The sequence below is a fragment of the Zootoca vivipara genome, chromosome 7, assembly GCF_963506605.1.
Source record: "Zootoca vivipara chromosome 7, rZooViv1.1, whole genome shotgun sequence".
Classification (NCBI taxonomy): domain Eukaryota; kingdom Metazoa; phylum Chordata; class Lepidosauria; order Squamata; family Lacertidae; genus Zootoca; species Zootoca vivipara.
In genome coordinates, this window is record NC_083282.1 from 78,464,576 (window position 1) to 78,479,004 (window position 14,429).

The following is a 14,429-nucleotide window of genomic DNA, read 5'->3' on the forward strand; positions in this document are numbered from 1 at the left end:
GCCTTACTAAATTGGTTGTTCTTTAAGGTTCACAAGACTCTTTCGTAATTGTTATTGCAGCAGATTAACATGCCCATCCCGCTAGAAACCATACTGTAAAAGAAATAGGTTTTAATATGGCGTTCATCTGACGAAGTGGTCTCTCGTCTACCCGGTACCCAACGTGGAGAACCCTTAAAAAAAAGTTGGGACTACAACTTCCATAAATGCCCGAGCATTATGGCTATACCTACTGGCTGGGGCTGATGGGAGCTGTAGTCCACAATATTGGATGGCACCACATTGGCTACGCCGCGGCTTATGAAGTCGCGATGGTGCCACAAAACCCACGAATGATGTCTTTTTTTTCTTCTAAGATCTAGATTCTAGATCCTCTGCTTTCCCAGAACGGGAGCAGCGAGCTCATGCCCGGGAGCGCCGGCAGTAAAGGGGTCGCGGGCGGGGGGAAACCTGCGAAAATAAACGCAACGCAACAAAAATCGCCCACCTCTTAGAATAAAAGGAGCGGGCGGTGTGGAGGCGGGGGAGCCCTTTGCAATTCTACGTCTTTTCTTTCTTTTTTCCCTTATCTTTTGCAAGGAGGAGCCTGGATAAGCACGGGAATCTCTTGCACTGGGGCCCAACCCTTTTCCAAAACGAGAAACGCCGCAGAGCTCAAGCGCAACATGCACTGGCTAGCCTACGCCTCCGTCTTGCGCAACTTCCCCCTCCCCAGCCATTCCAGGAAGCGAGCTATTGGAGGGTGCTCTGCACACGCTCAGAGGCTCTCTTGGCTTCTTTCCCCCGCCCCTTTGCCCTGGGTGGCCCAGCTCACCAGAGCTCTTTGCTCCACCCCGGGCAGAGGAGCCTTTCGCCGCGGACTCCTTCCTGCGCGCCCTGCCCTCTCCCCTCCTCGCTCGGAGGCCGGCCTTGCGTCCTCCTTCCTCGGCCTCGCCTCTTGGGGAGGCGGGGAGCGGCGAGGAGGCCGTCCCGGAAGGCTCGGGGGCCGGGCCGCTTGCGTCGCTTCCCGTGGGCTGGCGAAGGGAAGGGGAGAAGCGGAGGGAAGGGAAGGGGAGGCGCTGCCCATGCAGAGCAGGCAGCAAGAGCCGCCGCGGCGCTCCGGGGAGCAGCCGGAGCTGGAGCAGCCCAGGGCATCGGGAGGCGCCGTGGAGGAGCCGGAGGAGGAAGAGGCGGAGGAGCCCGGCCGGGCCCGGGCCCCCTACGCCATGGAGATCGAGAAGGAGTTCCGCCGGCTCGACCAGGCCGACAGCTGGGCCGCCATCTACCAGGTGAGCCGGGGCCGGGCGCGGAGAAGAAGCCAGGCGGGGAGCGCCGGCGCCCGGGAGCGCGACCGAGCCAGCTCGGGCTCCTCCGTCCTCCTCTGCCGCCGCCCCATTGTCCGCCCTTCCCCACCTCTCCACCCCAACTCCTTTTTTTGCTGCCCTAGAGACTCGCCCTTTGCCTCGGGCTCCTTGCCCCAGCTCCTTCCTCTCGCTCATAATAAGAGTTTTGTGTTACTTTTTAAAGAAACTGCATTTCTCCTCAGCCTTAATTTTGGGTCGTGTGTGTGTGTGTGGTGAGCCCCCTCCCCTCCTCCTGCCCCACTTTCTGACCCCCTTTCCCTTGTTGCTTGGCTAGCATGGAAGACATAGAAGGGAGCGCATTGTGTGCGCTCTCCGGTTTTGGTCAGCTTCCCTTTTGAGGCATCTCCCTGTCATGTTCTGTCGAGCCCTTTAGAGATCGTGCCGCTAAAATTGTGGGACTCGTTGATGTATTATTTTTATCTCATTTGTAACACATATGCTTGAGAGAGGCTCCGTTGTTTTTATCCTTGTTCTACCCCTCTAAGCAATGCTCTTTCTTTCCAAACCCCTCCAGCGTCTCTGCCCCCTTGTACAAGGTTCCTTGGGGGCTGGGGAGCTGACTCTTGGCATGCCCTTCCAGACATGTCTGTGCGCAATCTGCTTAGGGTAACTCTTTCTCCGTTCGTTATTCCCTAATTAACAGCTTTCTACAACAGGAATAGTCGAGCCCATCGTTCTGCCCTGCCAAGAAATAATTCTAGTAATCCCTTTTCCCCTTGTGAAGAAGTGTGTTACTCTACTTGTCTTCCAGTAGTCTAGGTTTAGAGTTAAATAACCTCTTTTACATCCTTCCCCGGCTAAGGACATTAAGAATTGTTTGCCTCTGAACATCTCAATCCCACAAGCATATTTTGCTTTATCGTCCTATATATCCTTGTACTAATAAGGGTAGCCTACCTGGAACCTGAATAACCTTAATATCTTCTTGTGTGTGGATATTTTGTGATACGTGCATATATATTACCTTGAAAATGATTTTTTTTAATCCCTTTTTTGTCAGTCTTTATAATACTGACTTTAATTTTGAAAATGTTCCCTAACGCTATTGCATAACAGTGGTCTGAAGCTTGGAGTCATGCTCATATATTTAACAAGTTTTTTGGAACAATTCTCTCCTCGAGTAAGTTGCATTAGGATGGAAGTAACAGGCAAGAATAGCCACTGAAATCAGTTGCCATTATTATAAAAAATGATTGTATATATTTTAATAACCGTGCACAAATACTTGTACAAATATTTTGCCGCCTCTGGGTTTTTGGTGAATCAACGGTGTTGTTGAGAGGAGGGCTTTCTCCCCAGTTCTTTAATGAGCATCTGTTTTGGCATGGCGTTTTGTAAGATGTGTTTTAATGGATATTGATGGGGTTTTAGTTCATACGCTGCCAGGCTAAATCAATATGCGAGATTGGGCTTTGCTACGACTCCCTTTGCAGGGGAGGTGAATGTATTTATACCTTGCCCCGGGGCTTTTGGAGAATGGAAAGGTTGCAAAATCAATTCCTTTCCTTCCGGTTGTGTTATGAAGGATTGAGGGAAATATTTTGCATAACTTGGAAGGTGAGCAATGATGTTTGCACCACTGAACTAGAAATCAAGGCTGCAGGCCTATGCAGAGTTAGGCCCATACATTTCAGCTGGTTTCAACACACCTAGCTGCAAGTAGGATTGGGGTGCACAATTGATTTAGGTTTGGGTAAGGGGTTGCTCTCTTTCCTGCATTGTAGGGGGTTGGACTAGATGACCCCTGGGGGGTCCCTTTCAATGCTACAATTCTGTGATTCTTGTGGCATTTATGTTCTTCAGTGTGTTATGAAAGTGAGAATAATTTATTTTGTTACCCCCTCCCCCCGCCGCCCAAATGTCCTTGGAACAGACAATACTGTACCGTGAAGGCACAACACTCAGAAAGGACTTTGCAAAATGCATTAGACTAGTGTAGCTGTTACTCTTGCTTTAATCTAATTTTGTCCTTTCCTCGTAGCTTTGTTGTATAGTATCACTCGGATGGTAAATTATGTCAGCCAAAGTAAGGAAATTAGGTCAAGGTGGCTGCTCCTCTCTCTCTCTACTCTTACACCATGTGCTTTGCATAAAATCACTCCTTAATGTGGTAGCAGCACTTCTCCGCTAAAAGCACAGTAGGCACATTTAAGAGATTACTGCAGAACTTACTGCTAATTCTTAGAAAAAATGTCTATACTTGTTCCAGGATCGCAGCTTCAAGTTCAGTTCAGGTCAGAAATGAACACTGGCGTCTTTTGGCCTTGGAGAAACACGTCTAAATGTTTTCTCTAGTGCACTTGTCACTGAAGAACACTTAAATTCTCACCTGTGCTGGGATCAGTAGAGCTGTCAGGTATTGAATAGACCATGGAGCTGAATTGCCTAACCTCCCCCCCACCCCACCCCCGCTTCAGCCTTACATTGAGTCATCCAGTTCCTGAATAAACCAGCAAACTTCACAGCAGTTTGAAATATTTAGGTTCACCAAGTCCTTCAGTTGACATGTGGGCGGGTTGCTCAGTTTTGACACAAAGGTACATGCTGCATGTGGGATCATTGCCACGTTCTTTTATCAAGCCAGCTTGCTTTTGCAGTAAATTGTTCTCAAAAGAATGCTTCGTTTTCAAAGACTTTCCTCAGTCGCCTGTTCCGCACCCGAAAAGCAACCTTTGCCGCAGCGGTCTTCCCTTGGCTATTTCTTATTTAGCCAAATCCATTCGCTTCATCTCTGTGGTGCTGGCCTTTGGGGGCTTCTAGGTGGGCTTCCAAGTGTGTAACACCCATAAAACAAACAGACCTGTGACCTGTGGTATATAGTCCATGTGGCAGAAGGAAGTTATGAATTGGTGGGGATGGCATCTTGCCCCACGTTAGCTGTGCTCCTTTCTCTCCGCTTCTGGTTTAACAATAAGGTTTGCAGCTAACCCTGGGAAAAGATGCTTGTTGGAATAATAATAATGATAATAATTTATTATTTGTACCCCGCCCATCTGCCTGGGTTTCCCCAGCCACCCTGGGCGGCTTCCAGCAAAAACTTAAAATACATTAAAATGTCACACATTAAAAACTTCCCTGAACAGGGCTGCCTTCAGATGTCTTCTAAATGTCAGGTAGTTATTTATCTCTTTGACATACAATGGGAGGGTGTTCCACAGGGTGGGTGCCACTACCGAGAAGGCCCTCTGCCTGGTTCCCTGTATCATAACTCCACCTCTTCATATACACCTGACAGATGGGCTTAGAAAATGTAGAATGAGCCATGATATGGTGAATAATAATAATAATAATAATAATAATATATCATTTAATAATAATAATATATCATTAATATATCATTTTCTCCTTCCAGAGGTTTACGTAAGGGAGGAAGAGTAACCTAATTCTCCACTGAGGGTGATGTGGCCCTGGGCTATGGTCCTCAAGTAGCGAGAGAAACAAGCCATTGTCTTATATTGTCTCCGATTGCTGATGTGATGCATCAAATGTGTCGTGTCAGAAACATAAAGAACTATAATAATAATAATAATAATAATAATAATAATAATAATTTATTATTTATACCCGCCCATCTGGCTGGGTTTCCCCAGCCACTCTGGGCGGCTTCCAACCGAATGTTAAAAACAATACAGCATCAAACATTAAAAACTTCCCTAAACAGGGCCGCCTTCAGATGTCTTTTAAAAGTAAAATAGTTACTTATTGCCTTGACATCTGCTGGGAGGGCGTTCCACAGGGTGGGTGCCACTACTGAGAAGGCCCTCTGTCTGGTTCCCTGTAACCTCACTTCTCGCAGTGAGGGAACCGCCAGAAGGCCCTTGGCGCTGGACCTCAGTGTCTGGGCAGAATGTTGGGGGGGGGGTGGAGACGCTCCTTCAGGTATACTGGGCCGAGGCCGTTTAGGGCTTTAAAGGTCAACAGCAACACTTTGAGTTGTGCTCGGAAACGTACTGGGAGCCAATGTAGGTCTTTCAGGACCGGTGTTATATAGTCTCGGCGGCCGCCCCCAGTCACCAGTCTAGCTGCCACATTCTGGATTAGTTGTAGTTTCCAGGTCACCAATAAGATACTGTTCAACCTAGAAGGCAGGAATGAAGCACTTGTGTCCCTCCACATGTTGCTAGATCAAGCCAATGGCCCGTTCATTCTAGCATCCCTATCTGAGCATGAGCGCAGTAGCAGTCTTCCCACTTACGGCTCCCAGCAGCTGGTATTCAGAGACATACTGCCTCCAGTGGTGGAGGCAGAGCATAGCCATCAACTCCCACCATCCCTGACGTTTGGCCATTCTGGTTGGCACAGGAACTGGAATCCAAAACACATTTGGAGAGGCGCAGGTCCTTTGTTTGAGAAACAGCTTCATCAGTTGCTTTTGGGTTTAGAATCCAGTTTAGTCCAGTGTTAGAAACTAGGATAGATAAGCTAGGAGCCAAATGGTTTCTGGGACCTGGGTTGTGGGCGCCAAAACAGAAATCTAGTCGCGGTTTTTTGGGGGGTGGGGGGCAACACTTTTTATTTATTATTTTGATCAGCATGAACTAATACGCAATTTGCATAAGTCACGCAGTGTAATATCACATTTTTAGCAGAAATTGTAAATACATTTTTAATTTGGTGTTTACAATAAAAATATTGGTACCATGCTTCAGTTTTCAAAACCCTCAACACTTTATTGTGAAACATATCGTCTATCTTTAACATACGGTATACCGTATTGGCCTGAATATAAGCCTCACTTTTCCCCCAATTCCAACCGTGAAAAGTTAAAGCTCAAGTTATATTCGTGACCTTACAGTATGCAGTCAGGAGCACAGGGCAAACAGCGCCAGGAGCATGGCAAAGCGGCGACTGCCCTGCACGTAGTCCCCCGTCCTCACTTCGGGAGGCGCTCGCAAATGGAGATCTTTAGGCATAAAATGTGCCTGGCACCCTGCTCATTTCGAGCCCAGGCTGGCACTAAATAAATATTAATGATGTGGTACAGGCAACTCCCAATTTACCCAGGAGTTACCTTTCACGGCACTGCGCTTTTAAGTGAAATTGTATATTTTTGAAACACTGTTGAAAATCCCTGCAAATGCCCCACCCACCCCGCCCCACTGCCCCGTTCCCCATATCAGATGCGCCTAAATTGGTCCCTACCTGCAGTAAACTCATTTTCCAATATTTGTGTGGGGTTCAAGAGGTCTAGGGTTGTTACGTCTTTCCTTACCTTGGTCATAAGACTGGAATAAAACAATATGCCTTCAATATTATAGTTTTATAGGCAGTTTTATAGGCGCTTGCCTTTAGAGTGCTTTTAGAGGCCTTTGGTCAGGGCTCAGCCTGATTCCCCTTCCCTTTTTGTATAAGAACTAGTACGAAATAGGCCTCTCAGCATTCTCACAGGGCCATATAAGATCAGCTTACACAGTTGGGCCTGATGAGCATTTACTGTTCCCAACCCAAATCCTGCGGAAAGCCATCTAATTCAAATTTTAATTCTATCCTGATTTGTTTTTAAGAGGTGATTTAATTATTTTTTGATTTTATATCAATGTTTATATTTGATGTTAGCCGCCCTGAGCCCAGTCTCGGCCGGGGAGGACGGGATACAAATAAAAGTTTATTACAGTCATACCTCGGGTTGCGCCCACTGCGGGTTGCGTTCTTTCAGGATACGGACGCACAGAAGCATTTTGCGTGCTTCGCGCATGCGCAGAAGCATTCTGCGCACATGTGCAGAAGTGCTGTATCGCACTTCTGCGCATGCGTGGACGCGCAGCTTGGGTTGTGGACTTTTCAGGGTATGAATGGCACCCCGGAACGGATCGGGTCTGCAACCCGAGGTACCACTGTATTATTTATTATCATTATACATGGACTTTTAATAAAAGAGTATGCTGTCTTTAGAACTTTGTAGTATGCATGCAGCTCCAGGCTATATGTTGAGTGTTACATTTCCCGATTATCCTTTTGCTCTCCTCCATTGGAAATAACTGTAATCACTGCAACTGGTTCCCGAGGTCTAGGAAGAATTAAAATAATTGTTAAACCTCCGCCTATGGTGAAGTTCTGCCTTGACTGGAGTTGTGCAGTGGAATGGTGGTCTATGTCCACCACATCTGTGGCTTTACATAAAAGTAAACGTGTGCTGAACACTGCAAGTAAGTCCACAGACATTTCAAGCTTACTCAGATGTTTACTTCCCACACATACCTGTGTGAAAACAATTTCTTGCACCCAGATAAATTGCAGCACAATCTGTTCTTCTTCCAGAAGCTTTTCTGCCTGGTGGTTGTGCTGATTTGCCAAAAGTTACTAGCTGAGCAACTATTTTCATGCCAGCACTAAAGGCCAGCTGTAATAATCTATGGAAGTGTCTGTCTATATATACCGGTATATATATATATTGTATGTATAGCTTGGGTGGCACTGGAAGAGTCTGGGGTGTTTAGTAGGGGCTTCAACAGGAGGGAGAAACCAGGAAAAATCAGTAGTCGGCAGCTTCTGTGATTTATTGAATGTGCTTTATTGATTTTTCCTCCCTAATCAAATATTTCAGTTCAACTACTTTTGGCTAATGAGGAAAAAACCCTTTTGATGGATTTATGTTGCATGAAAAATTAACACAACATACTTGTTTAGTGGACTAATACCAATCGGAGCCTAATCGCTATTTAGGGCACTGGGGGGGGGGAATCCATTTTTTTGTTTTTTTAATTAAAAAAATGGACATCACTGCCAGTTACCACCCCTGAATTTAAAGAGCTTGGTGGGTTTTTCTGGGAAGCCATTGCATAATAAAACTGAAAAGCCATGTACTTACCTGTCACACTTTTTGTTTGGGGGAAACTCAAAGCAACACTTAATGCTTAAGCAGAACGCATAGAAGGAGCTGGTCCTTAAAACACGTTGGGGATTATCAATCTCTGACATGTAACTCCAGCCTAGAGGTGAGCCTTCTGGCAGAAATGAGAATGTTTCATACAGTATCATATAATAATACCTATACTTTTATTAACTTGGCTGTTTTTATACCCCCCCCATGTGATTACTGGCATCACTTATAATTTCTGAGGTTTTATCTTCTCCCTGTTCCCATGGGGTGAACTACATTTGACCAATAGCAGTGATAATCCAAATGAAACAATGAAATGTGAGCATTTTGAGAAAGAACTGAAAGAAAGAAAGAAAGAAAGAAAGAAAGAAAGAAAGAAAGAAAGAAAGAAAGAAAGAAAGAAAGAAAGAAAGAAAGCCAAAGGGGGGGGGGGAAGACATTTCTTTCTGAAAAAGAATAAAATATCAGTTTCCTGTTCATATATTACACAATCTGACATGAATGAATATGGCACAGGGTTCTCACTGAAAGTACTTTGGCATTTCTGCGCCAGATGGTCTGCCACAAATTCTTCAGGGCATAAGAGTTTGGGAAGGATGCCCAGGACAAAGGCAAAGAATCCAATCTGTTTTCCAGCCTGTACCAATGTCTCAGAAAATACTCAAAATAGCTCGCCACTTTTCTTGAAGCAACAGTGGTCTAGTTCTCAGAAGCAGCTGATGAGGCAGCAAACTTGCATCTTAGTTGTATCCCTTCATAGTGCAGGTGAGCATTTCGCCACCTTTGGGGAAAGGAAATTCTACGCATAAAGAGAATGATGTGTAGAGAGGATGATGCTAAAACCCACCCTCCTTGACATCCAGTTTTCTATGTTTGAGAATTCCTATGGAGGGGAATTCCATCATATGAAAAACAAACCCATCTCATTCTGCTGTGTGCACAGACCAGACCTGATATGGTCGAACGGACTTCAGGTGTACTTTGGACTTTAGGCCAGGGATTGATGAATTTGCCAAATTCCACATGTGGTGGGACGACTGTGTTTAGCAACCATGATCATTGGGCTCAGGTTATCCATCTCTGTTTCATATGTTGAAACGCACTTTAATTGAATGCTCTCTTACGTTGGGACTGAAGTATCTGTGATGTTAATTAGTTGAATGCTAGAAATGTGCATGTTTAAAGCAAAACGTAAATAGGAGCCTGTGCAGCACCATGAGTGCAGAGGATGGTGCTAAGGAGATGCCCTTGGGAGGAAAAGTGGGATTTAAATTTTTAAATAAATAAATAAGAGTTTAACCTTACCGTTTCCTGTGGCCCCAACAAAATGTGCCTCTAAATGGGGGTGGGGTGTTGTTGGGTTGTTGTTTTTATTGTGATTATGTATATTTTGATTTTATCTTGAGACCTCCGGATTTAGGACGGTGTATAAATTCAATCAGTCGTTGGCTCCTATTTACACCAGGGCGGAAGCCTGCATTGGCACCAAGGGAGGTTTCTCTCTCCTTATGCAGAGAGGAGCTTTGTGGGAAAAGGGTTTCAACTCTTCTCTCCCAGCCTCTGTGATCTGGATGTGTCTGAAGATGTGTAGCAAAACAACATGCAGGTTAATTGCATCCATGCAATTATTGCCACATCAGCTTTGGTCTTGAGTCTCCTCCTTAAGTGGCGCAGTCTAGACGCATATTTATCACCTGATGAGAAAACTAGACTAGATATGGGTGATGTTGACATGGAGAATGAGACCATTAATGGCTACTAGCCACAACTGAGGCTATTGTGCTGCCTTCACAGTGGGAGGCAGTAAGGTTCCTGAATACCAGCTGCTGAAAACTGCAAGGCGGGGAGGCACAATTCCTTTTTCTCTTACATCTTGGTTGTTGGTTTCCCCCAGGCCTCTGGTTGGCTACTGTGAGAACAGGTTACTGGACGAGGTGGACCATTGGCCTGATTCAGCAAGGTGTCTTTGCGTTCATATAAATGTGGCATAAGTAGCTCGCAAGCTGAAAGAAACAGCCAGCTGCAATGCTAAACCAATCTATAAGCCCGTTGAAAGCTCTGGGACTTGCATGCAAACAAGCATGCCTAGGCTTACACTGTGTGTCAAAGAAAGGACAGGGGTGGCCAGCTAGATGTTGTTGCACTACAACTGGCATCATCCCTGGCCATTGACAATGCCACCTGATCCTGGCGGGAGTTGTAGTCCAATAACATCCGGTGAGCAGCATGGTGGCCAGGCCCAACTTGGTGTCAATGGCAAGTGCCAGATTAAAGGAGACTTCTAAGCAGTGTACGAAACTCCCGTTGTTTTAGGCGCATTTTGCGACAGGGGGTTTCATTAGTGCGAGCAGTTTCTGAGCTCGGCTCAGTACTGCGGCTAAGATTTCAGATTAAAACCGCAGAGTGGAAGGAAAGGAGGACTCCTTTCTGCCTCTCCACTACTCTCTCCAGCTACTTCTTAAGAATATTAGGGGAGGACTAGACCATGTGAAAAATGAACATAAGATTTTAGCTGCAGTTAATTCACTTTCAGCACTGTATTCTTATTTAAAAAGTGTGCCTAGACATTCCGTTGTGCCTATAATCTAGGTTTAAGGTGCCATTCAGGTCCTAGTTTTAATATCTCAGTGTCTAACACTGCTTCAAAGTAGGTGGTAGTCTTTCAGACAAAGCTAATGGTGTGCCTTTCAGAACATGTCATTTAGTACACTGATATCTCTGGCATATTTACTCTCAATGTGAAGGATATTGAGCAATAGCTGGCAGCCAAGGGAAGCAAGTTTTGGCAATTTCTTTATGAGCAAGAGGGTGGTATCTGAGGAGAATTTCCTGTTAAAGTAGCAATTAATATTACTGAAGTTCCTAAGAGTTGAAAATAGATGGATGCAAGGGAGCAGCTTGTGATCTACATTCAACCTGCAATACTCTCTTGTAGAGTCTGGTCTCTTAAAATCTTGAGCACCGGAGTAACATTTTTGCCCTCTGGGTTCCAAGGCCTCGTGCCTTCAAGGCAATGCTGAATTAAAACAGCATTTTCTTTTATTTAAAATGCCATGAGGTTTTCAGTTAAGTAATATTGCTCTCTGGTATAATCAAATCCTAAACAGTTTTGTAAAAAATAAATAAATCCAAAACTCTGATAGTGAACTCCACTTCAACATCAGGGAGCATTACGTGACTTCTGTGGATATAGTTTGGGCAGACCGTCCCAATCTACATGAGTTATTCAGGCACAGAAAGTTCTGTAATGGTAGAAATTGGCCTTTTTGAAAATAAGGTTGTATTCAGCAGAAGATTAAAGGCCTACAAATTGTACTACTGTAATCTTCTTTCTCGTGGTCATAATTTTCTACTTGCCTAGAGCGCTGGGTACTGGGGTGGATATATTTTTCAACTGGAAGCCAGCATTTTACAGACCATGTTCTTTGGAAACTTGCGTCTCGAAATCTTTGTGAAAATCTAGTGAAGGAGGAGGAGGAGGTGGTGGTGGTGGTGGTGGTTTGGGACCTATTAATTTTGAAAGCCAACCCTCTAATCTGTCTGCAACTTTTCCAGTGTGTTAATTTTAATGGGTTCTTACTTTTAAAATGAACTCATCATTTTCAAAGCTCGGGTGACTCATCCTCTCCGGACTAAAATGCCACATGCAAATTTGTTCCTAAATATTACAAAATGTGGAAAACTGAAATTAACCCAGTACCTCAGTCAGTTCTTTTGGGATGACAAAAGTTACTCTGTTTTTTAAGAAAATGAGTGACAGCTTAGAACAGACACTTCAGGGTAGGGGTCTCAACCTATGGCCCTGGTAGATGATGGACTACAAGTCCCACCATTAACCATGTTTGTTGCAAAGTACCAGATTGGGGAGAGGGTGTTTCACAGTATCGTTTATGCATGTGTATTGATTTTATCCGAGGCTCACTGTATTAGCACTGGATAAGCTGGAAGTTGCTGGCTTTTGTCACCTTGATTTAGTGCCTGGTTTGATATGCACAGAGACTTGTTTTGTTGTTGTCCCACCGAAGATACGGCAGGAAGAATGACCGGAGGCCTTCCTTTTACTATTCCTTGGACTGGACCGAGGCGAAGTTTTTGTTCTTACAGCCTATTAATTCTTTTGACTTACTGCTCAATTGGCAAAACTCATCTCATTCACGGAACTGTCACCCTTTTTTGCGATCAGTCGGTTGATATCCTGTTTTCTTCAGTAGGCCTGAAAGTCAAGAGAAACTACCCTATAACGAAAACTGCTAGGTTGCTGTGCTCCTGAACCCAGGAATATCCCCAAGCTATGCATAACCAATACTTCCGTTAGCATATTGCCAGCGGAGGTAACTTCTTATAGAAGCAAAACTTTCATGTATCTGTGTACCATCTATGTAAACAGGTTACCCCTTCGTATGGCATTAATAGCTGCCTGTGGTTAGATTGTACGCTGTGAATGGAATGAGGTTCATTCACATGACTAAATGTTGTTGGTGATAATCTGTTGCTATCTTGCGCAGTATTAGGTTGCTTAGAGTTGTCACAAAGGGCTGTGATGGACACAACACCTGTAGGCTGAAATGTTTTGAGATTTCAAAACCAACTTTAGTTTTTAGGTGTTCCAAGTAAGATACAATTGGGACAATAATTTAAGTGCTAACCTGAAAGTGACTACTTTCAGAGCTGTATGTGTTCTCTGTGTTTGCCAGCGAGCACAGAATCACGTGAGGACAAAACTTGGCATCCTGAAATTATTTATTGGATGTCTGACTTGCAGAGTATATATGTGGACATAGAGGTAACCTGTGATTTGATGGTAGTTTTAAGGGGGTGCCCTTGTTAAAAAAAGTTAATGAAATTTGACTATCTGTAACAATCCATGCCTGAGATGCAAACTTTTGTTCTATGGCTGCACTAAAGAGAACTGAATCTTTGCAGTCAATATAGATAGAGGTGGTGTGTGATTTTATGGTTCTTTTGTTGGGGAAGGGTGAATTATACAATTTCCAAAGGAGCCATTTTATGAAATCTGATATGTAAGCACATCTTTTCCATTTTCCTTCCACTGGGCTCCCAGATAATAATAATAATAAAATAAATAATTACCCCGCCCATCTGGCTGGGTTTCCCCAGCCACTCTGGGCAGCTTCCAACCATATATTAAAAACAATATAGCATCAAACACTAAAAACTTCCCTAAACAGGGCCACCTTCAGTTGTCTTTTAAAAGTAAAATAGTTGCTTATTGCCTTGACACCTGCTACCTCTTGCCCATTCAACTGCTTTACTTTCTGTTCAGCTGCTTAGGTACAATCTGAAAAGCATATAGAGATGAAAGAGGAAGTGAGATAGAGTATACCTCTTCCAACTTCCCCTTCAACTCTGTATGCTTTGCAGAGGGGATCATTGTAACTACCTTTGCCACCTCATGACAAAGAGGCAGTGATTGGGCCTTGGTAGATCCAGGCCAGGGGCTTTGTAGGCACCATGGGAGTTCCTCAGGAGTGCCACTGTGCCCATGGCACTGTAATCCCTGGCTCAGTTTAGAGCTACATGGATGGCCCTGGGCGAAGCTTTGTCCTCATGTCCTCCCTTGTCCCACTGGAGGAAGACTTAAACAAGCCAGTTTTATAAGCCATGGGTTGATCTTGGCTTGTACCGCGACTGTTGTTTTAAACCAGGACTCCTGTTTTCCACGTAATGTCAAGCCAAGGTTCTTTGAAACCGAATGCAAACTCCGCAGATGTCCTCTTCCTTCTGGCCAAGCAGGGAGGGCGAGTGCTTGGGACTAGTCCATGTGGCACTACACTGTGGTTTACTGTTGCATGTGAACCAGCCAATTAGCTTAAAAGGAGAACGGCATGAACATAGCACAAAAAGGGCAAGTACTCTGCTTAAAGCCTTCTTGAATAGCCAGCTTTGCTTCGCACATCTAAAAGCAGGCAATGCTTGAAGGATCTTGCCTGCCAGGCATCTCCCCGTAGTGGGTTCTTCACTTTGCAGCCAACAACCAAAGAATCTAGAGCAAGGCTTCGTGTACTGAATGGAGCATGCAGGGTAAGGAACATAATGGCCCGAAAGAGTGCCAATCAGTTTAGAAATCTCCGGTTTTATTTATTTGTTTTCAAAAGTAAAAGATCTGAAGGCTTCCGAGATGGGTCTGCATGTATGTGGGTAATATCTAAAAACATCTCAGACAGCAGCAGTCTGTCTGAACAGGCTGCCCTTGTCTATGATCAGCAGCCAGGGTAACACTGTGCACAGAATACATTGGACTTGGA

The 14,429-nt window shown here is 44.8% G+C and overlaps 1 protein-coding gene across 2 annotated transcripts in view; it reads left to right on the forward strand.

Moving 5' to 3' along the window:
* The first annotated feature begins 1,017 nt into the window (after positions 1 to 1,017).
* PTPN1 (protein tyrosine phosphatase non-receptor type 1) overlaps positions 1,018 to 14,429 on the forward strand; it is an 81,665-nt gene continuing 68,253 nt past the window's right edge. For both annotated transcript variants that reach the window (XM_035122813.2, XM_035122815.2), the window contains exon 1: positions 1,018 to 1,268. In XM_035122813.2, coding sequence (XP_034978704.2) covers positions 1,065 to 1,268 — 204 coding nt within the window. In that variant the 5' untranslated portion in view covers positions 1,018 to 1,064. The remainder of the gene's footprint in view (positions 1,269 to 14,429) is intronic.